Here is a 26,626-nt window from a genome sequence, read left to right as displayed (position 1 = left end):
CACAGTTAATTTGTGCTATTCAATTGAGAAAAAAATAGGTGGGACGTGTACAAAAAGTAGAAACTTCTAGATTTTAATAAACGAGCACAATGCAAATATTTTTTGATATTTGGCTTTTTAAACATATTGCCATTTGTCTATATATTTACACAGTTAATTTGTGCTATTGAATTGAGAAAAAAATAGGTGGGACGTGTACAAAAAGTAGAAACTTCTAGATTTTAATAAACGGGCACAATGCAAATATTTTTTGATATTTGGCTTTTTAAACATATTGCCATTTGTCTATATATTTACACAGTTAATTTGTGCTATTGAATTGAGAAAAAGAATAGGTGGGACGTGTACAAAAAGTAGAAACTTCTAGATTTTAATAAACGAGCACAATGCAAATATTTTTTGATATTTGGCTTTTTAAACATATTGCCATTTGTCTATATATTTACACAGTTAATTTGTGCTATTGAATTGAGAAAAAAATAGGTGGGACGTGTACTAAAAGCAGAAACTTCTAGATTTTAATAAACGAGCACAATGCAAATATTTTTTGATATTTGGCTTTTTAAACATATTGCCATTTGTCTATATATTTACACAGTTAATTTGTGCTATTGAATTGAGAAAAAAATAGGTGGGACGTGTACAAAAAGTAGAAACTTCTAGATTTTAATAAACGAGCACAATGCAAATATTTTTTGATATTTGGCTTTTTAAACATATTGCCATTTGTCTATATATTTACACAGTTAATTTGTGCTATTGAATTGAGAAAAAGAATAGGTGGGACGTGTACAAAAAGTAGAAACTTCTAGATTTTAATAAACGAGCACAATGCAAATATTTTTTGATATTTGGCTTTTTAAACATATTGCCATTTGTCTATATATTTACACAGTTAATTTGTGCTATTGAATTGAGAAAAAAATAGGTGGGACGTGTACTAAAAGCAGAAACTTCTAGATTTTAATAAACGAGCACAATGCAAATATTTTTTGATATTTGGCTTTTTAAACAGATTGCCATTTGTCTATATATTTACACAGTTAATTTGTGCTATTGAATTGAGAAAAAAATACCCGAAACCTCAGAGCCCAAGCGCTCACTCTCAGTAAGGTAGGCGAAAGGAAGTTGTTGGGTTTTAGCACCAACAACACAAATAACAGCGAATCAAAAGAACCCACGCTATACACTTTCTACCCGGTCCGGCACCAGAATGTGCGAACCGAAAAATCGTAAATGCTCTTTTTCTGCAGCACTAGTGTGCCCGTGGCCAACTAAAACGCTACCGGGTGACACAAAATAAACAACATAAGGCACTAAAGACCCAGGCACATAACGTGCGGGGAAAGAGGCCATGCATATAATGCACGCCACATATGAATATTTTTTTTTATGCAGCGACAGATGTTTCCCCTTATGCGCGCGCTAATAAAATTTCCCAAATCCCCAATAATACACCTAGGGACCACTCGCCCCCGCATTTTCGAGAATGACTCGACCCAGTCAAACATATTGCATTTCTTTCAGAAAAATGGGTCGCTTTGCCGCTATGCAACGAAGCGCTACCAAGAACGTCATGCGTTATACGTCGGAATGCCGCGCTTGTTTTAAGCAACATCCCATACGCCTGTGCCCCATCTTTCGGGCCAAAAAACCCGAGGAGCGTCTTTACTTAGCGATCCGCGGGAGCTGCTGTGGAAATTGCTTGGCTCTAGACCACCGCTCGAACGCGTGCCCAAGCCAAGGCCGATGTAAAAAATGCGGCGAAAAACATCACACGATGCTTCACATCTCCTCGATTGATGAAGAGGAACAGCTACTCCACGAAGCTCGCTCCAAGCCATGGAGTGTACAAGTTGAGGAGGAGCTGGAATCACCCCGTGAGCGGATTGACGACTCCATATCGTTATATGCGTCAGATGCTGGAACGGAGACTGGGCCTCTTCGTCCAGCTCGAATCCACCGAACCGGAGCGGAGACTCGGTCTCTTCGCCCGAACACAACACCAGCAGTCAAATCGTTTAGACCGCTTTTGCAGCATGAAAGGAAGCGGCTCCAGCACAACACATCTACAGTCCAGCGCCATGTTCGTGACGGCCGAGCGGAGACTCGGTCTCTTCGCCGGCAAACTAAGGACCCTCAACGAAGGCAACCACCGCGCGATCGCAGAGCGGAGACAAGGCCTCTTCGCCTGCAACAAAGATATCACACCCATCATCAACCACGAGATCGCAGTCATGGATCCAACTCGCTGCAGCTCACTACCGTGTCCGCCTTCCGGGCAGGGCTCCTAGCCCCGCATTCAGCTGCCACCGCCACCATGATACCGACGGTAGCGATCACCCCCACCGCGGTCGTGAAAATAGAAGCAGGGGGGCGGCTACACCTCGTTCGCGCCTTAATCGACGGATGCTCCCCCACCACAGTGATTTCGGATGAGCTCGCCCAGGAGCTCCAACTTCCTACCAGCAACATTGGCGGGCAAGCAGGATGTCTGCTGCGTATCCGAGGAAGACACGGACAGAACAGAAGGATTGCGACCCATGCTGCGGTCGTAGCGAATTTTCGGCGCACGACACCCACAACCAGCATCGACAGTGCCATCGCAGCCCCGTACGCACATCTTCGTCTGGCGGATCCGCAGTTCTACTCATCCGCCCCGATCCGCCTCGTCCTGGGCACAGATGTATATGCCGAGATAATACTCCCAGGGATTCTGCCCACCACGTTTGGCCCTTTGTTAGCTCAGAGTACCATCTTCGGTTGGGTACTCTCGGGCACAGCGAAAGCCTAACAGCAAAATATTCGGTAACGACCGAAACATGAATTTTTACACTTTTTATCCTTTTTATTTTATTGAATTTCTGTTGTACACAGTCGCAGGAGGTGTGCGTTTAAAATCTTGTATCATTACAATAAGTTATTTTTTTATTGAATTTTCTTCATACGACATTCACAAGCATAGAATTTCCAATGAATTTGTAATAAACGGCAAGAAATATGAACACGTATATCTTCTTACTTCTTTTCGCAATCCCTAGCTCTAGGCAAACCTGGCTTAGGCCTTGAATCATAACGGGAAAAGTGCCGAATGACAGAGGCATCAGCAACCAAGCACACCCATTGCGCAGACCATCTTGCGTGCCGCCAAGCCGGCGGCCTGACGGGCATTTATGTTAAGTTAGATATAATTAGTTATAAGTTTTTTTATTTTTTTTCTTCTCTTCTTCACGGTCGGTGATCCTTGGCGGACTGTGATGTTGAGTACCGCAAGGGGGGCGGCATGTTTAGGCCCAAGGCCTAACTTTTACTTGATTGACGGCGCCCCTCCCTAACGTTTTAATAAGATTTCCAGCCGCCCACACTCACGCCGCATTTGTGTGCATGCATGCACATGCATGCGCTTCATACGCATGCACTTGTGTGTGCGGGTTGTCAGCACCCATGCACGTATATGTGGGGGTTGTTGTGTGTGTGGCTTTTTTTCCCCTCCTTAATACCAGAGGACTTTTTCGCGGCTTAGCGGTTGTCCTCAACGGGATAACCGGCCTCTTTTTCGATTGACCGCCAACCAGCACACATCGCCCAAGATCGCCACCGTCACGTTCAACAACAAGGTAATATTGTATCCACTCTATATTTCCTAACACTCTTAATAAAACATTATTATAACGAGGAAATCCTCTGTGCGTTTGTTTCCTTTATTTCTTTTGAGCGAACCATCCACTCCAAGATCGACCCTTGTGCGCCTACCCACTGCCGGTTTACGACGCACTCAGGCCGAACAGTGACCTATTCAAAAGAAGTAACCGTATAAAAAAAGTTCCAGGCTCTAAAAATGTTAGCGATACCACAAAAGTTATCGTTGTTTGTAAAACAACATCTTTCGAGAAAACTACTGGTTTGAAAGAAGTAGCCGGCTCCAAAAGACTAACTGGTAACTAAACTCCAACTGAACCGAACCTTAGCAAATTTTAAAAAACACTAAGCATTTCCGAAATAGTTCACTAGACCCTGGTTATCCGTTTATGTGGTCATATTTTTACCACAGCTTGTGAAAACGAAATACAAAATAGAAAAACAATTTTTAAGCAGATACATAAGTTTATAACGAGTTGACATGAATACCCCTAACAATCGATTCTAAAAGGTTTCGTTCCGAACAAGTGTGAAACAAGTAGACAAGTTTGCAAAATATGAGTGACTCAAAGAAAGTAAGTAAATCAAGATCTGGCCCCGTATCGTGTGTTACGATTCTTATCGAAATCAAGTTTTCACTCAAAGATTAAATAAAAATAGCTCTGAAATCGTGAGTCGGAATAAGGACATATGTGAACTAGAGACTTCGCGCACTAGTTGTATTTATAATTTATCATAATTTGTATAGTTTGACAGCTTCATATTTATAAATTGAGTGAAGAATGGATTCCGATACGAATCGTAACACACGAAAAGCCTTTTCACTTAAACGATAGAAAAGAAACGGTCAACCTTTTATTGAAAAGACCAATCAATTATGGATATTATGAATACGAATTGTCCCCATCCCAGCTATGTTATTACTCCAACTCATCATCTTAGAGCTATTGTGATTTCAGAAATATTTTCCGATCACGGATCGTAACACACGATACGGGCCCTGTTCAGCGAATCGTTTTTTGATTTATATCTTGAAACAAAAAAAAAAACTTAATAATAAATTATAGACATTACGGCCAAAAAATATTTGCCTGGTTTTAATAGACGGAGCAGCAAAAAATTTGAAATTTGTTTTCTATTTTTGTTGTTGGTACAAGCAAAATAAATGCTACTTCTGAAGTAAAAATTAGCGAAACGTTGGGTTTTAACAGTGAAACATATATATGTATATGTTTTATGCGCACTAAAATGACATTAGATCGGATTCGCCTTTAAAAAACCTCGGAGGCCGCCTTGGTGTGGAGGTAGCGTGCTCCGCCTACTACGCCTAAGATCCTGGGTTCAATTCCCGGGCAAAGCAACATCAAAATTTAGAAACAAGTTTTTTTCTAATTATTTAACCAACTTTTTATTTCATTAAATGTTTCATTTCCACTCTTCATATTAAAATTCTAGCCACGAAAGATTTCCAATTGTGTAGTTTCTAAAACTGTTACAAAATTGTTACACCCTCCAGTTTATTGAAGCAATTGAATTAAAATGTAACACGCTGCCAGTTTTTAGTACAAAAAAATGTCAACCAACTAATTTACGTAGTTTATTTATTGCATGGGCTTTCAATTTCCGTTGAACTACTTGAATACACAAATTGTTTAACACAAATGTTTATAATAATTTCTTACTTTCTACTCAAAATATTTAATAGGTCTGTCTAGCTTCACACTTTAGCCGAATAAGACTACCTAAACTGTAACAATTTTACATCAGTTTTAATTTGCTTTGAGCTTAAGGCCTATTTTTATACTCAGTTGAGCAGAGCTCACAGAGTATATTAAGTTTGATTGGATAACGGTTGGTTGTACATATATAAAGGAATCGAGATAGATATAGACTTCCATATATCAAAATAATCAGGATCGAAAAAAAATTTGATTGAGCCATGTCCGTCCGTCCGTCCGTCCGTCCGTTAACACGATAACTTGAGTAAATTTTGAGGTATCTTGATGAAATTTGGTATGTAGGTTCCCGAGCACTCATCTCAGATCGCTATTTAAAATGAACGATATCGGACTATAACCACTCCCACTTTTTCGATATCGAAAATTTCGAAAAACCGAAAAAGTGCGATAATTCATTACAAAAGACCGATAAAGCGACGAAACTTGGTAGATGAGTTGAACTTATGACGCAAAATAGAAAATTAGTAAAATTTTGGACAATGGGCGTGGCACCGCCCACTTTTAAAAGAAGGTAATTTAAAATTTTGCAAGCTGTAATTTGGCAGTCGTTGAAGATATCATGATGAAATTTGGCAGGAACGTTACTCTTATTACTATATGTACGCTTAATAAAAATTAGCAAAATCGGAGAAGGACCACGCCCACTTTTAAAAAAAATTTTTTTTTTAAAGTAAAATTTTAACAAAAAATTTAATATCTTTACAGTATATAAGTAAATTATGTCAAGATTCAACTCCAGTAATGATATGGTGCAACAAAATACAAAAATAAAAGAAAATTTAAAAATGGGCGTGGCTCCGCCCTTTTTCATTTAATTTGTCTAGGATACTTTTAACGCCATAAGTCGAACAAAAATTAACCAATCCTTTTGAAATTTGGTAGGGGCATAGATTTTATGGCGCTAATTGTTTTCTGTGAAAATGGGCGAAATCGGTTGATGCCACGCCCAGTTTTTATACACAGTCGTCCGTCTGTCCTTCCGCATGGCCGTTAACACGATAACTTGAGCAAAAATCGATATATCTTTACTAAACTCAATTCACGTACTTATCTGAACTCACTTTATCTTGGTATGAAAAATGAACGAAATCCGACTATGACCACGCCCATTTTTTCCATATCGAAAATTACAAAAAATGAAAAAAATGCCATAATTCTATACCAAATACGAAAAAAGGGATGAAATATGGTAAGGTAATTGGATTGTTTTATTGACGCGAAATATAACTTTAGAAAAAACTTTATAAAATGATTGTGACACCTACCATATTAAGTAGAAGAAAATGAAAAAGTTCTGCAGGGCGAAATAAAAAACCCTTAAAATCTTGGCAGGTATTACATATATAAATAAATTAGCGGTATCCAACAGATGATGTTCTGGGTCACCCTGGTCCACATTTTGGTCGATATCTGGAAAACGCCTTCACATACACAACTACCACCACTCCCTTTTAAAACTCTCATTAATACCTTTGATTTGATACCCATATCGTACAAACTCATTCTAGAGTCACCCCTGGTCCACCTTTATGGCGATATTTCGAAAAGGCGAACGCCTATAGAACGAAGGCCCACTCCCTTTTAAAAATACTCATTAACACCTTTCATTTGATACCCATATCGTACAAACAAAGTCTAGAGTCACCCCTGGTCCACCTTTATTGCGATACCTCGAAAATGCGTCCACCTATAGAACTAAGGCCCACTCCCTCTTAAAATACTCATTAACTCCTTTCGTTTGATACCCATATTGCACAAACGAATTCTAGGGTCACCCCTGGTCCACCTTTATTGCGATACCTCGAAACGGCGTCCACCTATAGAACTAAGGCCCACTCCCTTTTAAAATACTCATTAACACCTTTCGTTTGATGCCCATATTGTGCAAACAAATTCTAGGGTCACCCCTGGTCCACCTTTATGGCGATATCTCGAAACGGCGTCCACCTATGGAACTAAGGATTACTCCCTTTTAAAATGCTCATTAACACCTTTCATTTGATACCCATATCGTACAAACGCATTCTAGAGTCAACCATGATCCACCTTTATGGCTATATCCCTAAATGGCGTCCACCTATAGAACTATGGCCCACTCCCTCATAAAATACTCTTTAATGCTTTTCATTTGATACACATGTCATACAAACACATTCCAGGGTTTCCCTCGGTTCATTTTCCTACATGGTTATTTTCCCTTATGTTGTCACCATAGCTCTCAACTGAGTATGTAATGTTCGGTTACACCCGAACTTAACCTTCCTTACTTGTTATAAATAAAACACTTGATTTTTGTGTTTAATTATTTAATTTAATCGATATTTCGACCTTAATCTAAGGTCATCATCAGGACTGCAAGAAACAATACAAAAACACTAATAAATTTGTCAAATATTAACATTTTTGACATAAGTCATTTTCACATTTAAACAACATATACAAAATATAAATATATTTAACATAAATCATTTACATACATTTTGGAATTTTTGTATGTATGACAAGGAAACGGTGCATCTAGCCTTTACCTACAGCAACCCATTGGCAATTGAAAAAAGACATCAGCTATTCCTGTTTCGCGATAACTAGCGAAAATTGGGAGCTATAATAAATTAATTGCCGATATATATACGTATATTTATCTATTTATGTTCTTTTGTTACATTCATATTTATAAATTTTTTCGTTAAAGTGACAAATATTTATAACTTACCTTATGGAAGTCAGATCCTGTTACCCATTTCGTGTGCTGCCGTTAGTTTGGGCTTAGTTTAACACAGTAATTGGACCGTTCCAATAAAATCTAGTTAATAAAATAGTACTGGAGGTCAAGGTATGGATATTTAACTCTGACCTCACGACTATTACAGTTACTTCCTAGCCACAATTAATTCATGCAGCTTCTCAAAAATACACCGATGTTTCCAAAGAAGGGGAAGGGGTAGGGTGAAACATATCCTACAAGTTGCCAGATCACTGTAGTGTTTTTCATAGGAAAATAGTAATCGTGACCTGTTATATTAACAGCCACGCAGCGTATAAGGCCATAACCTTGCATAGCACAACATTTTCAAAGTGTGTTAGAGTGTATGCGATCCTTAGAAAGAATATAGAAGAAGCTTGTGATATTCCAAGAGGATTGAGCTATTTTAAAAGCCTATGTGATTTTACTGTCAGCAGGTATAGCTTATGTGCTCTTTCGAGTTGAGCATTTTCATACCATCCACAAATCGGGCAGCACAAAACTGTTTTAGTATTTACTAAACGACCATCTCTTGGTGGTTCGTCCGGTTTTTCATTGACGTCAACATTACTATGACCAAGTGTTTTTCTGCTTCTCATAGCGCCGTCTTACGGCTATCATTGGGCTAAGAGGACACACGTGGTATATCCGATACCATGATCCCTGCTTGGCTGTATCGGTATATGCATATTTCACGACCACTTGTAACATTCTCCAGCAAAAATAGCACGCCATCTTTATTCATAGTACCTGTACTTGGAAGTACCAAGTGAGTTTGGAGAGCGATTTTTAACTCTTCGGAGAAGCCCCAACACCGCAATCTATTTTGGACTTGTTTATGTACAGTGCCACGACGCCATCCTTACATACTATATCCCCTTGTCAATTTTCAAGGGAAACCTGACCTTAAAATCGTGGATCAAGCTTCGTGATATGAGGCAGCGGTTTTCTGACCTCAGATACTTCGTCTTTGTTGCAGATAGGACAGAATATTGTGGGTTGAAAACTTCTCGGCTGCATAAGACTCACCTCAGACACTTTTTTGAGAGAGGACTGGGAAGTATGAGCTACTTAACTAGTTCCGGGATGGTTCAAAGTTGGAATGGAAAGTGAGTAGTGTGAAAATAAAAATATTTTTTTAAACAAATTTACATAATGCATTTCACAACTTAATATAACATTAAAACACTTTCCCTTGTAGCACATCATTTATAAATTGATTCCATGTTTTCTCTAAACTTTGGAAAGCGAAACGCATTTCCTGTTTATTCAATGTTGAGTAGCGAATTGAATTCCAAACCAGCTTTTTAAGCGTTTTCAAACCCGCATGATTTGGTGCAAAACTCATAATAGCATAATAGAAATCATAGCTTAAACCTTTGCTGCCCCATAAACCAGGATCATCATTACAAATAACCATCGGTAGATTTTGTGACATAAAGAAACTGCCCGGATGATTGCGCAAATCATTAACCAAATGCAGCACTTGATTCGAAATGGGACTCACTTCAATGGCAATGTCACGTGCCTTTACTGCATTCAATATTATTGGGTGTTTCATTAAGGCATAGCCATGACCAATGCGTGTAGTGTTGAGTAGTAGAGCGTCCAGGAGATTGAAATCGGTAGATGCGCCATACCAGTCTACGCGAAAGATGTGTGTTTAAATTTAAATAAAATATAGAGACTTATTTGGGGTAATCATCAATTTGGTGACAAGGTTAAGACCTGGGATCTTTCCTTTAGTAGCCTTTTTTACATAAATTGAATTTTCATATTTTATGATCATTGAAACTTTCTTACTTCTCTTATGCCCGGTTTTTCAATGCGAACATTTAAACTACAGTTAAAGTGGACTAGAGTTTAACCTTGCCACTTTGATAGATAATATAAAATTTTCCTGCTCATCTCAGCTTAAGCGGCCGAAGTGGCAGAGTTACATTAACTTTAAACTCGGGCATAAAGGTGTCTATTTGTTTTACGTGTCTGCGCAAAATTATTGGAGGGTGGAGCCGTGTGTAGAAGTCCACGAAAGTGGGGAAAGCTTCTGACCGCCATTCACCTGGGAATGACCAGAGCGATTCTTTTGCATGCGGTTCAAGTAGCTCACTACTGCCGGTCGCTTGCGGCCAAGTATCCTCTGGGTAGCCGCCAAACATCCGTTTAACGGTGAGCTAATGTGAGAAGGCTACAACCTGGCTAGGCCACTCTGACATAATCGGTTTAAGGCCTAGCCGGGGGAGATTTCCTCGGCAGCGTCTGTACACCTCTAGGTGCGGCTGCAAGCGGGCGTCTGTCTTGGAGCAAGCGGCTCGCTATATAAACGTGCAAGTAATATTTTCACCCCCGCTGAGCAGGTTGTGCGCTGGGCTTGGGGCGCGCCACGTAAAACCATACTCCAATGAAATATAACAACAAGCCTCGGATAAATACACTCCCTATTGATGACGACCATGGCAAACGTTTGAAGAACATTGAATTGAGGGCATGCACCTGGAACGTCCGCTCCCTGAGTGGGATTGGTGCAGATGCCCGGCTGGTTGATGTCCTCGTCAAAGCAAAATCTGACATCACCGCCATCCAAGAAATGCGTTGGACGAAGCAAGGAAGAAAGAAGATGAAAAATTGTGACATCTATTGGAGTGGTCATACGAATAAGCGCAGTTTCGGCGTCGAATTCGTGGTGGGGGAGAGACTTTGTCACCAAGTGCTGGCGTTCACGCCTGTGGACGAGCGTCTCGCGGCTATCCGAATAAAAGCAAAATTGTTTAATATATCATTCATCTGCGCCCATGCGCCGACAGAGGAGAAAGACGATGAGGTGAAAGACACTTTTTATGAACAATTAGAACGCACATACGAGCGCTGCCCCCGTCATGATAAAAAAGTCGTGCTTGGCGACTTTAACGCTAGGGTGGGCAAAGAAGGTGTTTTTGGCCCTACAGTCGGAAAGTTCAGCCTACACAATGAAACTTCTCCTAAAGGACTGAGTCTGATTGACTTTGCCGGTGCTCGAAACATGGTCATATCCAGCACGAGGTTCATGCATAAAAAGATACATCAAGCTACATGGCTGTCTCCTAATCGAAATACTCGCAACCAGATCGATCACGTTGTGATAGACGGACGGCATGCCTCCAGTGTTTTAGATGTCCGCACGATCCGAGGACCTAACATCGACTTGGACCATTATCTCGTTGCAGCCAAAATACGCACCCGCCTCAACGCGGCTAAAACAAAGGAACAAAAAACACAAGGAAAGCTAAACGTCGAAAAGCTTCAATCACAACAGACTGCCAATGATTTCACAACTCGACTCTCACAACTGCTCTCTGAGAGCTCAACTCATCCTGAAGGAATACAGGAGCAGGGGGAGCATATCTCCAAAGCACTTCGTACTGCCGCCGAGGAAATAATTGGTTACCGGCGGCCACGAAAACCAACTGGTACGATGAAGAATGCCGCGTTGCAACCGAAATAAAAGACGCTGCCTACAGGGCTACGTTAAAAGCGAGAGCGACAAAAGGAGTGTGTGAACGCTATCGTGAGTTGAAAAGGGAAGCGAGACGGCTTTTCAGGAAGAAAAAAGCAGAAGCAGAAAGTGAGTGCGAGGAGCTTGAGCTGCTAGCCACCAGGAATAACGCCCAAAAAATACGGCGAAAGACGGAAGGTTTTAAGACCGGGGCAAACTCCTGTAGGAACGAAAACGGCGACTTTGTAACTGATGTCCAGAGAGTGCTTAGATTATGGAAGGAACACTTCTCTGCTTTTCTAAATGGAGGCAGCAATTCACCGCGTAGAGATGAAGAACCCGATCCCGCAATCGATGATGATGGAATATATGTCCCCCCGCCCGATTATGACGAAGTTAGAATAGCAATAACCAGATTGAAAAACAACATGGCCGTGGGCGCTGATGGATTGCCTGCGGATCTATTACAGTACGGCGGCGAGGAGTTGGTAAGGCGCATGCAGCAGCTTCTTAGCAAAATATGGGCGGACGAGTGCATGCCCGACGATTGGAATCTAAGTGTTCTTTGTCCCGTCCACAAGAAGGGGGATACTGCAAAATGCACCAACTATCGTGGAATCAGCCTTCTTAATACCGCATATAAGGTCCTTTTAAGTGTATTGTGCGAAAGATTGAAGCCCACCGTGAACCGGCTGATTGGACCTTATCAGTGCGCCTTCAGACCTCGTAAATCTACCATCGACCAGATTTTCACAATGCGGCAAATCTTGGAAAAAACCCGTGAAAAGAGAATCGACACACATCACCTCTTCGTCGACTTTAAAGCCCCCTTCAACAGCACGAAAAGGAGCTGCCTATATGCCGCTATGTCTGAATTTGGTTTCCCCGCAAAACTTATACGGCTGTGCAAAATGACGTTGAGCAACACCATCAGCTCAGTCAGAATTGGGAAGGACCTCTCCGAGTCGTTCGAAACTAAACGAGGTTTCAGACAGGGTGACCCCCTAACGTGCGATTTCTTTAATTTGATGCTGGAGGAAAATTATACTAGCTGCAGAACTTACCTGCTGTCATCGAGCAAATAGTCAGCGCATACGCGCCTTTGCAACCACGCTACTGTTGGCAGCCATAATTTCGAAATAGTAAAAGACTTCGTTTATTTGGGAACTAGCATCAACACTAGCAACAAAATCAGCACTGAAATCCAGCGAAGAATCAATCTTGCCTATAAATGCTACTTTGTAATAGGTAGACAATTGAAAAGTATAGTCCTCTCTCGGCGAACGAAAATCATACTCTACAAGTCACTTATCGTACCCGTCCTGATATATGGGGCAGAAGCATGGACCCTGACAACAGCAGATAAAGCGGCTTTGGGAGTGTTGGAGAGAAAAGTTTTTCGAAAGATTTATGGACCTCTACGCGTTGGCGATGGCGAGTACCCAAGAAGATTTAATGATGAGCTGTACGAGCTATACGCAGACATCAACATAGTCCAGCGAATTAAATGCAGCGGCTGCGCTGGCCAGGTCATGTTATGCGAATGAAAGATGATGCTCCGGCCAAGAAAATGTTTCTATCGGTTCCCGCCTATGGAAGCAGAGGTAGAGGGCGGCCCCCACTCCGCTGGAAGGACCAGGTGGAAAACGATTTAAACTCCCTTGGTGACCAATTGGCGCCGGTTGGTGGAGCGAAGGAGCGACTGGCGCGCCTTGTTGGACGGCCATAACCGTTTAGACGGTTAAACGCCAATTAAGTAAGTAAGTAAGATGCGAGCTGCCCGTGTAACACAAAGAACCGCATACAGCTGAGCTAGTTACACTTGTAAATTCTTGATTCTTTATGAAGATAGCATAGTGTTAAGTATGTAAAATTCATCAGTCGTAAAAGTTAACGGCATAAATAAAACGAAATTATGATTACCCCAAATATGTTAAAGCTAAATTAAATAAAATTGATCCCTACTCGTTTCGCCTGCGTGAAAAAAGTATTTCGCCGTCTTTGGTAGATTCACAAATTCTGAAATGAAATTATATAACGGTTGACCCAAATCCTCTTGGCCCACCAAATCGAAACCAATAATGAAATCAGGATATGCTAAACTAAAGAGACCATAATGAAGCACAGGTTTTCAAAGCACATTTCAAAGTCTTACTGCAACTTTTTGAAGTGAGAAAAATTTTCTATAACTTTGTTGCTTTCAACATCGCGCCTTGTAGTGAATATCACTTTGATACCCATAAATTTTGGATTTTGGCGACGAAAATCATTCACAATGCTGAGCAGCTCCTTTAGTGAGCTTTCTGGTGGAAATGTTCTGCCACTGTAGTCATATAGCTAAAAGTGAGTTGGATTGTATAAGTAAATTTCGTGACCACAAATATAATTTTACAAGCTCCATTACCTCACCTCTTTGAATTCCATGCGAAGTTCTGCATACATCAATTTATCCTCGTACATCTCCTCTAACATTCGCCAACTATAGGCACGAAAAACTGGCAGATAGCGTAAAACATCGCTCATTGTTCTAAACATATTTTGGAATTTTGTCCAAACGGTCTTGATTGTAGGATAATCATCTGTAGATTGGTGGAATATGTAATTACACATCATACATACATTTTTTGAATGCAATTACTAGTTGTTAAAAGGCTTTTAGCGTTAATTTTTAAGGTTGAAGTCCAAGGTTTAAAAATTTGTTGTTCCAGAAATTTTGATGGGTCAGTTCCTTTTTTATAATTTTGTATATATTTTATTTTTATCCTTCCCATTCTTATTTTTAATTTTTTTTATGTTGTTATTTTATATTATTTTACTTTCATTCATTCATTTCTTTTTTATACTCAGCTGAGTAGAGCTCACAGAGTATATTAACTTTGTTCGCATAACGGTAATCCGTAACGGCATAAACTAATCGAGATAGATATAGACTTCCATATATCAAAATGATCTGGGCGAAAAAAGAAATTCATTTAGCCATGTCCGTCCGTCCGCCCGTCCGTCCGCCCGTAAACACGATAACTTGAGTAAATTTTGAGGTATCTTGATAAAGTTTGGTATGTAGGTGTCTGAGCACTCATCTCAGATCGCTATTTAAAACGAAGGAAATCGGACAATAACCACGCCCACTTTTTCGATATCGAAAATTTCGAAAAACCGAAAAAGTGCGATAATTCATTACCAAAGACGGTTAAAGCGATGAAACTTGGTAGGTGGGTTGACCTTATGACACAAAATAGAAAATTAGTTAAATTTGGGACAATAGGCGTGGCACCGCCCACTTTTAAAAGAAGGTAATTTAAAAGTTTTGCAAGCTGTAATTTGGCAGTCGTTGAAGATATCATGATGAAATTTGCAGGAACGTTACTCCTATTACTATATGTGTGCTAAGTAAAAATTAGCAAAATCGGATTGCGAACACGCCCACTTTTAAAAAAAATTTTTTTTTAAAGTAAAATTTTAACAAAAAGTTGAATATCTTTACAGTATATAAGTAAATTATGTAAACATTCAACTCCAGTAATGATATGGTCCAACAAAATACAAAAATAGAAGAAAATTTCAAAATGGACGTGGCTCCGCCCTTTTTCATTTAATTCGTCTAGGATACTTTTAATGCAATAAGTCGAACATACATTTACCAAACCTTGTGAAATTTAGAAGGTGCATAGATTTTATGACGTTAACTGTTTTCTGTGAAAATAGGCGAAATCGGTTAAAGCCACGCTCAGTTTTTATACACATTCTTCCGTCTGTCCTTCCGCTCGGCCGTTAACACGATAACTTGAGCAAAAGTCGATATGTCTTTACTAAACTTAATTCACGTACTTATCTGAACTCACTTTATCTTGGTATAAAAAATGGCCGAAATCCGACTATGACCACGCCCACTTTTTCGATATCGAAAATTACGAAAAATGAAAAAAAATGCCATAATTCTATACCAAATATGAAAAAAAGAGATGAAACACGGTAATTGGATTGGTTTATTGACGCAAAATATAACTTTAGAAAAAACTTTGTAAAATGGGTGTGACAGCTACCATATTAAGTAGAAGAAAATGAAAAAGTTCTGCAGGGCGAAATCAAACGCCCTTGGAATCGTGTTCGTGGTTCTGGGCCAACCTGGTCCACGTTTTGGTCGATATCTCGAAAACGCCTTCACATATACAGCTAAGGGCCACTCCCTTTTAAAACCCCCATTAATACCTTTAATTTGATACCCATATCGTACAAACACATTCTAGAGTCACCCCGGTTCCACCTTTATGGCGATATCTAGAAAAGGCATCCACCTATAGAACCAAGGCACACTCCCTTTAATAATACCCATTAACACCTTTCATTTGATACCCATGTCATACAAACAAATTCTAGAGTCACACCTGGTCCACCTTTATTGCGATATCTCGAAAAGGCGTCCACCTATAGAACTAAGGCCCACTCCCTTTTAAAATACACATTAACACCTTTCATTTGATTCCCATATCGTAAAAACACATTCTAGAGTCACCCCTGGTCCACCTTTATGGCGATATCTCGAAAAGGCGTCCACCTATAGAGCTAAGGCCCACTCCCTTTTAAAATACTTATTAACACCTTTCATTTGAAACACATATCGTACAAACAAATTCTAGAGTCACCCCTGGTCCACCTTTATGGAGATATCTCGAAAAGGCATCCACCTATAAAATTAAGGCCCACACCCTTTTAAAAAACTTATTAATACCTTTCATTTGATACCAATATCGTAAAAACACATTCCAGAGTCATCTCTGGTCCACGTTTATGGCGATATCCCGAAATGGCATCCACCTATAGAACTAAGGCCCACTCCCTTTTAAAATACTCATTAACACCTTTCATTTGATTCCCGTATCGTAAAAACACATTCTAGAGTCATCCCTGGTCCACCTTTATGGCGATATCTCGAAAGGCGTCCACCTATAGAACTATGGCCCACTCCCTTTTAAAATACTCATTAGCACCTTTTATTTGATTCCCATATCGTAGAAACACATTCTAGAGTCACCCCTGGTCCACCTTTATGGCGATATCCCGAAGTGGCGTTCACCTATAGAACTATGGCCCACTCCCTTTTAAAATACTCTTTAATACCTTCCATTTGATACCCATGTCATACAAACACATTCCAGGGTTACCCTAGGTTCATTTTCCTACATGGTGATTTTCCCTTATTTTGTCTCCAAAGCTCTCAGCTGAGTATGTAATGTTCGATTACACCCGAACTTAACCTTACTTACTTGTTTTAGTTCTTTTTTTTTATTAGAATTTGCCAGTTTGTTTTTCTTGAAGAAGCCGCAGCAAAAAACCTTGCTGCTAGCTACCTCTAGAATATACTTACTGGACACTTAGTATTAATAATCACGCCGAAGAAGAAACTTTGACTGGGAAACGCCTACCACAAACCAAGACAGGAACTGAGGTCTTTGTGGCCATTTAAAAGTCGAAAATGCTTGAAGACCTTACTTGCAGCGATCACAAATATAGCTATTTTTTTGTTTTTGATTGCCTCCAAAGACACATAACCGATCCGCGATCGCGCCTCATTAATTGATGGGAGTGTTAAAACTATGAACTAATCCTAGCCAATGCTATCATATAACCAGCCCAAACAGTCAGTTTACTAGTACATAGAAAATATAGCAAACAATTAGACGAAACTTTTTAGGGTTAAGGCAAGTATATACATGAGCCTGACGTTTGGGAGAAGCCATTTTCCACGCAGAGTCGTACGAAAGAGAGAAGAATTAGTTGAAAGGTGCTATTATGAACAGCTGGAAGCAGAAATAGGAGGAAGAGCTTCTTGAAGATGTGAACAGGTTGCTTGGGTTATAACGCAGTACCCATTAGTACCTACAATCGTAGCCGGAACACTTCTTAAGAGTTTTCCAAATCCACGTACGGCGGTCGCTTTGGAAAGAACAGGAAGATTATCATCCAGGATGCAGGGCGTTAGACCTTGAAATAGTACACCAAGGTAACACAAATTCCTGTTGAGTTGACCTTCGTGCAACCATAAACTTAAGTACTTCTTTTAATAGCGCAAAGTGTGCAGATCAGTGAGCTGAAATTATTCATCTTTTCAGGTTATTAGTGGACTAACCAAAAAATGAATATTAGTGCGTATGCAAACAAAGAAAATCAAGCACTTATATCCACTAACACACATTTACATAGTCATGCTTCGTAAAATGAATAGCCGCTTATAAAGCGGGAGTCATTGGTGCCGTATGTCGTATCGCTGTAGTCGTATCCCTAACGTAATCAGCTGTTTATCGTTACGACGGTAAACGAAAAACCAATTGGTTGGCTACGATACGGTTACGACCTTAGCGGCAGCAATAATCGATTGCATTGATTCTCATAAGGTTGGTCGAATCAGCTGTTATAAGGTTACCGATACGGTTACCGAATGTTACCGAACCAATGTCTGCAGCTTAAGTCACGAAGCAGTTCAGTACTCAATTGTCTTATTGAGCAAGAAAGTCAGCTGTGTTACACGAAAGCACTAATTGGAATAAGTAAGACTCACAGTGCAATAAAATGAATAAAGTCATATCAGTCTTCTGGCGCTAGCAACACAACGATGTACACGAAACTAAACTTAATACAGCCCCAAAGTAAAGCCGATGATAAACGAAGTATACAGTGTATTACACACGAAATCAAGGTGCTACTGAGTTAAAGCGACTATGACATCAGTTTATACTCAACAATGTCATATGTATATGTATGTATGAGACATATGTGTTACGGGGCACTCGTATGTATTTTCTATTTTATGTGCTAATCACTCATAGTATTTCTCTGTACTTGAATAAGTACACATTAGACCAGAGCCGGTCACACAAATACTAAAACAATTGCATAAGTGTGTGTAAAACTTGAGTGACAACTTTCCACAGTGTGCTAAAAGAAAATGTAGACTGTGAAGATCGAAATTAAAAAGGACTCTGGTTATTTGATTTCAAGCTAATCCTAACAATACTTACTATTATTCATATAACTAAGAACGCGGATGTCGAGCTAGCCAGATAAAACTTTTTTATAAAAGAAGGTATGGTGTTTCTTCAATGCAAAATTTACTTAAAAATCACCTTTTCATCAAGAAAGAACTATAAAACAAAGTAAATGTAAAGATAGAAATATATATTTTCAAAACATAAAGTTATTCAATAAAAAAAATGTACAAAAATTAATAAAACTAAGTAGAACGTATAAAAAGTTACTTATATGAAATTGTCAATATTAATATGTATGTTCAAAGGAACTTAATAATACTAACTAAAACGTATTAAAAGTCACTTTAACATTGCAGCATATTGTTTTTATTATGTGCACAAAAAGTAGCATGGACTTTTCCTTTTGCATTCACTCTTGATTTTAGTGAGTGAGCAGCGAAAACAAACGATCGTGATCGCACATCGTTAGTGTCTGTCTGAAAATATGAACTCAAATTGCACAATGTGCAACTTTTGGCCGGCTCTGCATTAGACACAATTTTTTGGCTCATGACTAAGTGCACTAATTTTATTATTACTCAAAGCAGATCTCTGGTGCAGAAAATTTTCAATTTTAAAATGCCAAATGCTTAAATCTTAGTCGGATACGCAGATAACTTTGCTGCACTCATTACAGCTCGGCACAAAGAAGTACTATGTAGAAATATTCTCTTCAAATAATGAAGGTAGTCAGTTTTTAGGCGTATGATTTGACTACCAACTAACTTACTGGGGGAAATATCTTCGCTAAACAAGTTGATGGGCAAACATCCTAAAATTAACAGAATGCAAAAAGAAGCTGCTGAGAGTCATCGCCCTGTCCCCTATACTATACGGCCCGAACTGTGACCAAACACACTTCAGATGAAGAACTGCTGTACAGCCCATATATACACATAAGTACCTACATACATACAATTTCTACTAGCCTAATACATACTCACATTCCGGTACTGGCGTGTATAAATTGATAAGCTTCTCAAAACCGCGGTCATACCCAGCTGGACTAAGCGATCGACGACGTTCATCTTTCACAAGTACATATTTGGTAATACAACCGTGTTTGCTTGGCGTCCTTCGGAAGCTTAATATGCTAACACCATTCTTATCTGTGCAGCGCAACAAACCCGGCGTATAGGATATATTGCGCACCACCCATTCTGATGAAACACTGGCCGTAGGATGCAAATGCAAATTAGCACCTTTAGGCAAGCGTTTGAGAAATTTGAGTATTTTACTTTTTTCGACAAGTTTTTTCCCTTTGAAGAAATGCAAGCCAGCTGCATTCACATCTGCATCAAAGAAACCAGCCCCCAATTCATCAAGCTTGTACCGCATAAACATTTTGTTGACCTTATCCTCTTTATCATTGAGATATATCCGACTGCCGGTAAGGAGACGATCCTCAGCTTGTACAATTGTTTTGCGTGCATCTTCATATGCTGGGAAGGTTAATAATTATAGATTATAGAGCATATTACATACATTGTCGTACATTAGACCGTTTGATGAAAAACATGATCTCCCCCTGCAAAAATCGTTGGATCATGTGGTCCACTGGAGTACTTACCATTATACTCCACTGTAATGCAGCAATGGACCAACTCATGTTTCTACACGAACATATTGTAAGCCGATCATTGCTCGTTTTTAACGATTGTAATCACTACACGATGTTTATTGGACTGTGGGTACTCCATGGATTACTCTGATGTAATGCGGAGCTGGAGTATATGGTCCGGTCCTAGGACATCGCAATGTTAATTGGACCATATTTTTTGTATGAATTGTGGTTAATTTTGGAGCACTCGCTTGGTCCATAGCGAGTACTCCATACATGCATGCATGGAGTACTCGCGATTTTTGCAGGGTCCTTACAAAAAATACGTGCTTCCGGTTGATAACGATCTCTACCTCAACGTAGGAGATAGGGCAGAAGAGGGACGGAGCCTAGGGTAAAATGAGAACTAGAGGAAGGGGGAGATGGTGAGAGATATATGGAAGGGAGTGAGGGAACGTTTTAAATATAGGAAAGCCACAATTCGGTGTAGAAAAATACATACATATATGATATACAATTATTTAGTTTTTGCCTAATCGGCAATAAAATACAGCATCAGTGATTAAGATTATTAGTATCCGTGATTTTAACGGATTGTCGCAGCCACTCATGGCAATTTCTTCGCAACTTTCGTATTGCTATTTTTAAACAAACAAACAATGACAAAATCACTGGTTCACGAATATTTTTTTATCTCTAACATACTAATTGGAAAATGTTCTCAGATTCTGAGGCTTCTTTTTGACAGAACCCAACACCTAAACCATTTCTCAAATACCTGTATCTCCTGACGAAAGTGAAAGCTTTAAATGGGAACGAAAAGTATTATTAAACGGTCTAATAAACAGGTAGCAATATTAGAGTGGTCTTTAAAAAATTTGATTAAGACTAGTTTCCAGTCCAACCCTTTCAATCGGTTTTACCACTATAAAAAATTAAACAAATTCAACGTATACATTTTAGTCGCGATTGACGCACAGTGCTCAAAGTTCAGATTTTGCTATGTGGACTCAAAAACTTTTAGTTTTTTAGACTAACGCCTAAATTCGGTAATCGAGGTTGCAAATTTGTTTCCCAACTAAAGTCGGTTAAGGTGTGTCTTCATTAGGTAGTCAGATCTTTAGCCCCTGTGCGACACGCCTTAACCGTATCCAATCGAAACCAAAATACGTTTGTTCTTTCTTTGATCGTGTTGATGCCGTTTGAAAGGGTAGAGATTTAAAAAAAATGTCACTTGATTTTTAAGGACCATCCTAAGTTTCTTATGTACATTTTACTCTTACCTCCATGTAACACTTACATAAGAAAACCGTGTCTGCATGAGGTAGTAATTGTAGAAGAATAGCAACAAATATTACATACAATGCTCTCATCGTCCAATGTTAAAATGAAAAGTCTTGTGATAAGCATTCTAAATGGTAGATACAACTCAATTATGCCTAGTTTTCCAGTACGAGTTTAAACTACAGTTACACTTTAATCTTAGATGAACATTAAAATTTTATGCAAACGACCCAAATGACAAGTTTAACCTGAGCTTAACTTAAACGTAATTTAAACCAAATTAAAAAAGGCAACCCTTAATGATATAAGCAATCATTTTGCTTAATTCATTGAACAAAATATTTCATTTCTGTAAAAATATGAGCAGTGTAGCCGATTATAGCAACATCATTTTTTAATTATGCACCTTCGACTAGGCTGTTTTTTGTCAATACCACGCGTCTCTGGAATTCAATCCCTGCTTCTGTGAGAAACTCTCTATACCAGGCATCGGCAAATTGGAAATGCAGATGTGTTAGTGAGAGCGCGATAATCGCGCACATCACTTGATGCATCGGTTTGCTTAGTTAATTCGCTTATTAGCAAGCAACAAGACACAATCGTTTGTTATTATATTTTTAATGCGCACAATCGGAAGCAAAAGGTTTATACAATTAAATACATTGTAGTTGCGCAAAAGGGTTGGTCAACATTAAAAATTCTTCTCTTGTGTGCATTGAAAAAATTAACAAACGATCTTTGCTTGTTGCTTGCTAATAACATTCGTCAACATTGCGAGCGACGCTACGACTACTAAACTAAAGAGAATAAGAATACGTGTGAATTGGGTATGCACAATTGTGTCACTAAATGCCGATGCCTGCTCTAGACCAAAACAACTATAGACGTATTCTTTACAGCTACTTTTCTAATCTTGAAACTTTAATTGGCTTTTTAAAATAATTTCAAACTACTTCTCTATACTTCTTATAATCGTTTTTTTTTTTTGGATTTTTTGATCTGTTAATTTATGTAACTTAAATTAAGGTTTAGGCATATTTTGCTTCATATACAAATTTATAATTCAATTGTAATACCTGCTTGTTGTACTCTTAAAAGATTTCATTATCTTAATACACTAATGTGATTAAATAAATACAATACAATAAATACAAATATGATGGAATGTGTGTGACGTGACTATGATGTCAAATCGACTCTTTAAATCGTGAGGTGATACGCAGGAAAACGAAAACATAAGTATGTCATATCAGAGAATTTACACATAATTATGTTTACATCAGAGACGTAAAACTACAAAGTAGCCGGCTGGTGAGATTATGATGGCATATATGGAATACTTAAAATGAGAAAACTGACCGCCATATCTGTCTTTGAATCTCGTTTTTATAATAAAACGGTATGAAAAAATAAAACTTCGTTCGCGTTTTTCCAAACATTTTTAATTTTGGACCAGTTCCATTTCCAATAAAACGTGCGATATGTGTTTTGATTTATTTTTTTTTTATAGTAGTATCGAAAAATTGCGTAATCAGCACATGTTCATATTTTTCACAAAAAGAATATTTATTGTTTAAAGAAGTTTTAAGCATCTCTTGTATAAACGTATGTACATATATTATTGCTTATAACTGAAAATTGGATATACAAAAATGCAGGAATCCTTTAAAAATATTTTTGATTTCTCGCAAGTCTAGACAAAATCACATTTTATGATATTTATTTAAAATTACTCCAAAAAATCTTAAATCAGACACTACTTTTGGGGCTTTCTTTTCCGAGCTGATTAACGATATTTTTAAGATAACGAAGTATTGTTAGATTTACTCTTTTCTCACTACGTAAGCACTAAGAATATATGAGAAATATGCCAAATATTTATCAAGTTACGTCCTGTTGTGTTAACACCAATTAAAAATCCATTAACTTCTACCAAGTATAAATCTAACACCAATTCATTACCAAAATATTTCTTTCGATAATTTTAAATTTACGCGTAACACAACCGGTACCAATGAATGACTTTTTGTATTTGATTTCTAAATTTACTAATGTTAGCCATTAGCCAGGTATTGCTTTTACTAACTTTTTTTTACACTCACGCAAGTCTGCCACATACAAACCCACTAGGAAATAGGGCTAGCAATTTTCAATTTTTTACAAACTCATGATATAATTATACATATCGTTAGCTTAATGTGAAAATGTGCTAAGTCACTTTTTTTGAAAAATTGTATTTTAACGCAGTTTTAAAACTGAATTCAAAATACAGCGATCACAAAAAAATATTTAAATTTTTCATTTTTACGTGCTGTGGACAATGATGTGTAAATGTGCTAAGTCGTCAGCTGTTAAAAAAAAATTGTGCTAAGTCAACCTGTCAATAATATCAATCTGAATTACTTGTCATTTCTTTGTGCGTGCATTTTATTTACCCAATTGAGACATGCTGAGACTAGTTAAAAATAGAAAATAATTCAAGCTTAAACTTACATAAGCTGTTATTAAAATTAATAACACTACTGAATCGATTTGCTAGATGTATAGTCCTAGTTATAGGTTCTTCATTCATAGCATAATCCTTGTTATTAGTTATTTCGATAAATAATCTACCAGCCCTATTCTGCATTTCGACTTGGATTGGAATTTTTTCGATTTGGCACTTTTGGTATTCTGTGTTCCAATCTCTTTCGATCCAACTTCGAATCGTTCGATTTTTTGTATTCTGCATTTCGATCGTAGTTCCGTTTTTCTAAGTTGCAAATTAGTTGGCGGAAAAATATTTTCTTTTTATTTGTTTATTAATTTATAACAGAATTTTAACAAAAATGTAAGTAAAACTTGTTAAGAAACGTAGAAGGTTTGATGATGATTGTTTTTTTATATGTTTCCAGGTCAAAAACAACATGTCGATGTCAAAGTCCTTGGACGTATTTGCCCCGCAAAAGTATCTAACATATACTTGAAAACATCCTTATTAAGTTGAAAGTTTTTTTTGAACCTAAATAAGAAAATAAGTCATTAAACTTTACCACTTTTAAGTTAAATTTCTTACAATTCGTCACTCATCTCAAATGGATTACACAAATCTCGTAATATTTGCCTTTCCATTCTCGCCTGGCAATTTTCGTATGCGTTGCTTTCCAACTCCTTAAATAATGCCGCGGCTATTGATTCCATTATTATAGACAGCTATAATTTGTGTCTGTTCGTTGGGTCCAGTTATATGCCAAAGCAAGCTGCCGGCGTAGAGGAAGGTGAAGCGAAAACGTAAACAATCCTTGCGGAAAGAATAAATAAAACTTTATAAAGTATTTTAGGCCAGTGCAATGAAATTAGCATCCTTAAAATTCAGAAAATGTCAACTATATTCGTGTAGGAATCCGTTTTAACAAAACTTGGTGGCCACGGCAGGGAATTGGCCAAAAGAACGACAAAAACACACTTACAATTATGAAAGCACTTCACTCAAAAAAATATAACACTGCGGCAATATATTCTATTGCTTTTTTTTGTACAAAATGGCGTGGATAATAAAATATAAACGTTTTTCAGTGTTTTTTACAAATTTTCTTTAATTTATTTTGTTCCAATGTTCACACATTCCGTACCAACAGCTGATTTCGAAAAATCATTTGCTCTTCCCCTTCTCTTTACGATTCCGTCGGAATGCAGAATACCAAACTTCGATTAAAGCGGAGCGTAGAACGGGAACGTAATCGAAATGCAGAATAGGGGTGTACATATTATGCCGAAGATCACGCAGTGGAATATATGGAATGAACAAATTAGATAAATCAGAGCAATTCGTGCTAAAGTTTATTACATTATAGGCAAGCATGGGTGAGATAAAAGTTCTTCTGTCATGCAAAGCCTGAAGACCAAGCAATTTGTAACTGTTGGTATATGATGGGAGGCCATCTGGCCAGTGCAGCATACGTAAAGCAATTTTTGTGTACATTTTTTTAACTTTCTCAATTTTATAGAAGTTAGATTCATAGAAAGGATTCCATATTATTGAGCAGTATTTAAGACCACTTCTGACCAAGGATATATATAAAGTGCCTTCAACGTCAAAGGGTCCTTAAAGTCACTGGTGTTACGTCTACTGAACCCAACCATTGTAACAAATTTTGAAACAAAGAAATCAATGTGACTAGAAAAAGAGAGTTTGGAGTCAAAAACTACACCCAAGTCTTTACTCTCTTGACAACGATTAAGAGATTTAGCATTTAGTTTGTAGATAAAGTATGTGGCAGTTGTCTTTATGAAATAAGACACAACACAGCATTTGTTTGAATTTAAAAACAAGTTATTGTCTGCGCACCATCCGGCAAAAGAGTCCAGACCAGAACCGTTAGAAATAGTTTGACAAATAAATAGTATTTTTTGTGAAATATATAGTTTTAGTGTTATATTTTTCAATCATTAAAGGGGAGGAGTGATGGGGAAACATATTGAGTAAAAAGTGCTAAGTCAGGAGAAAAATTTGTTTTGAGTGAGGAAATTGTGCTAAGTCATAAAATAGCTGCTCGGTTAGCATACATGATTTTTATAAATTTTTTTCAAAGCTTCTACACTCAAAAGTATTGCAACTAAGGTATCCTCATTCACAGTTTTGAAAAAAAGGTTATTTCAAAAATTATTCAGTTTTTTTCGTCTCCTGTAAAATTCGTAAAAAGTGACTTGGCACATTTTCACATTAAGCTAACTATATACATACTTTAAAAAAATATATGTGTACATGTATGTTTTAATATTTTCTTTTCCCTCTTTAAACGATATTTTAACATTTCTAAAAAGGTTGCCTTGCCACCTACAAAAAACATAGATCACAGTTATTTGGTATTTTTTCAGCTTATCACAAGCTATGATAAATAGTAAATATGGCAATAATCCTCACTCGATATTTATATCTGGTAATTCAGTAATTTCGTAGGTTTTGTTTATCTTCATTCTGCTTTATGATGTTGTTCCAATAGTACAATTCAAATGTTAGTCGCTCCTGAGAAAGTTATTTTGTTTATGTCTAATATGGTACCCGGCTTTGCCCAGGTAAGGCAGATGTAAATGTCGATAATATTTTCTCTCTTCTCATTCTTACCCTTATAACCTTAATAATTTTCTTTTTCATCCAAATTTCCATTTCAATTTCCCTTTCTA

At 38.0% G+C, this 26,626-nt stretch overlaps 1 protein-coding gene across 1 annotated transcript; it reads right to left on the bottom strand.

Moving 5' to 3' along the window:
• Nucleotides 1-8,043: 8,043 nt before the first annotated feature.
• LOC137245508 (adenosine deaminase 2-like) lies at nt 8,044-23,484 on the bottom strand. Its single transcript, XM_067776301.1, has 7 exons — nt 23,426-23,484; nt 21,480-21,590; nt 19,563-20,060; nt 14,003-14,172; nt 13,749-13,930; nt 13,559-13,695; nt 8,044-9,765 (listed from the first exon to the last, which is right to left on the bottom strand). The coding sequence occupies exons 2-7, from the start codon at nt 21,550-21,552 to the stop codon at nt 9,302-9,304; spliced, it is 1,524 nt and encodes a 507-aa protein (XP_067632402.1). The 5' UTR covers nt 21,553-21,590; nt 23,426-23,484; the 3' UTR covers nt 8,044-9,301.
• Nucleotides 23,485-26,626: the final 3,142 nt, after the last annotated feature.

The sequence above is a fragment of the Eurosta solidaginis genome, chromosome 1, assembly GCF_040869045.1.
Source record: "Eurosta solidaginis isolate ZX-2024a chromosome 1, ASM4086904v1, whole genome shotgun sequence".
Lineage (NCBI taxonomy): Eukaryota > Metazoa > Arthropoda > Insecta > Diptera > Tephritidae > Eurosta > Eurosta solidaginis.
This window is presented reverse-complemented; position numbering and strand designations above follow the sequence as displayed.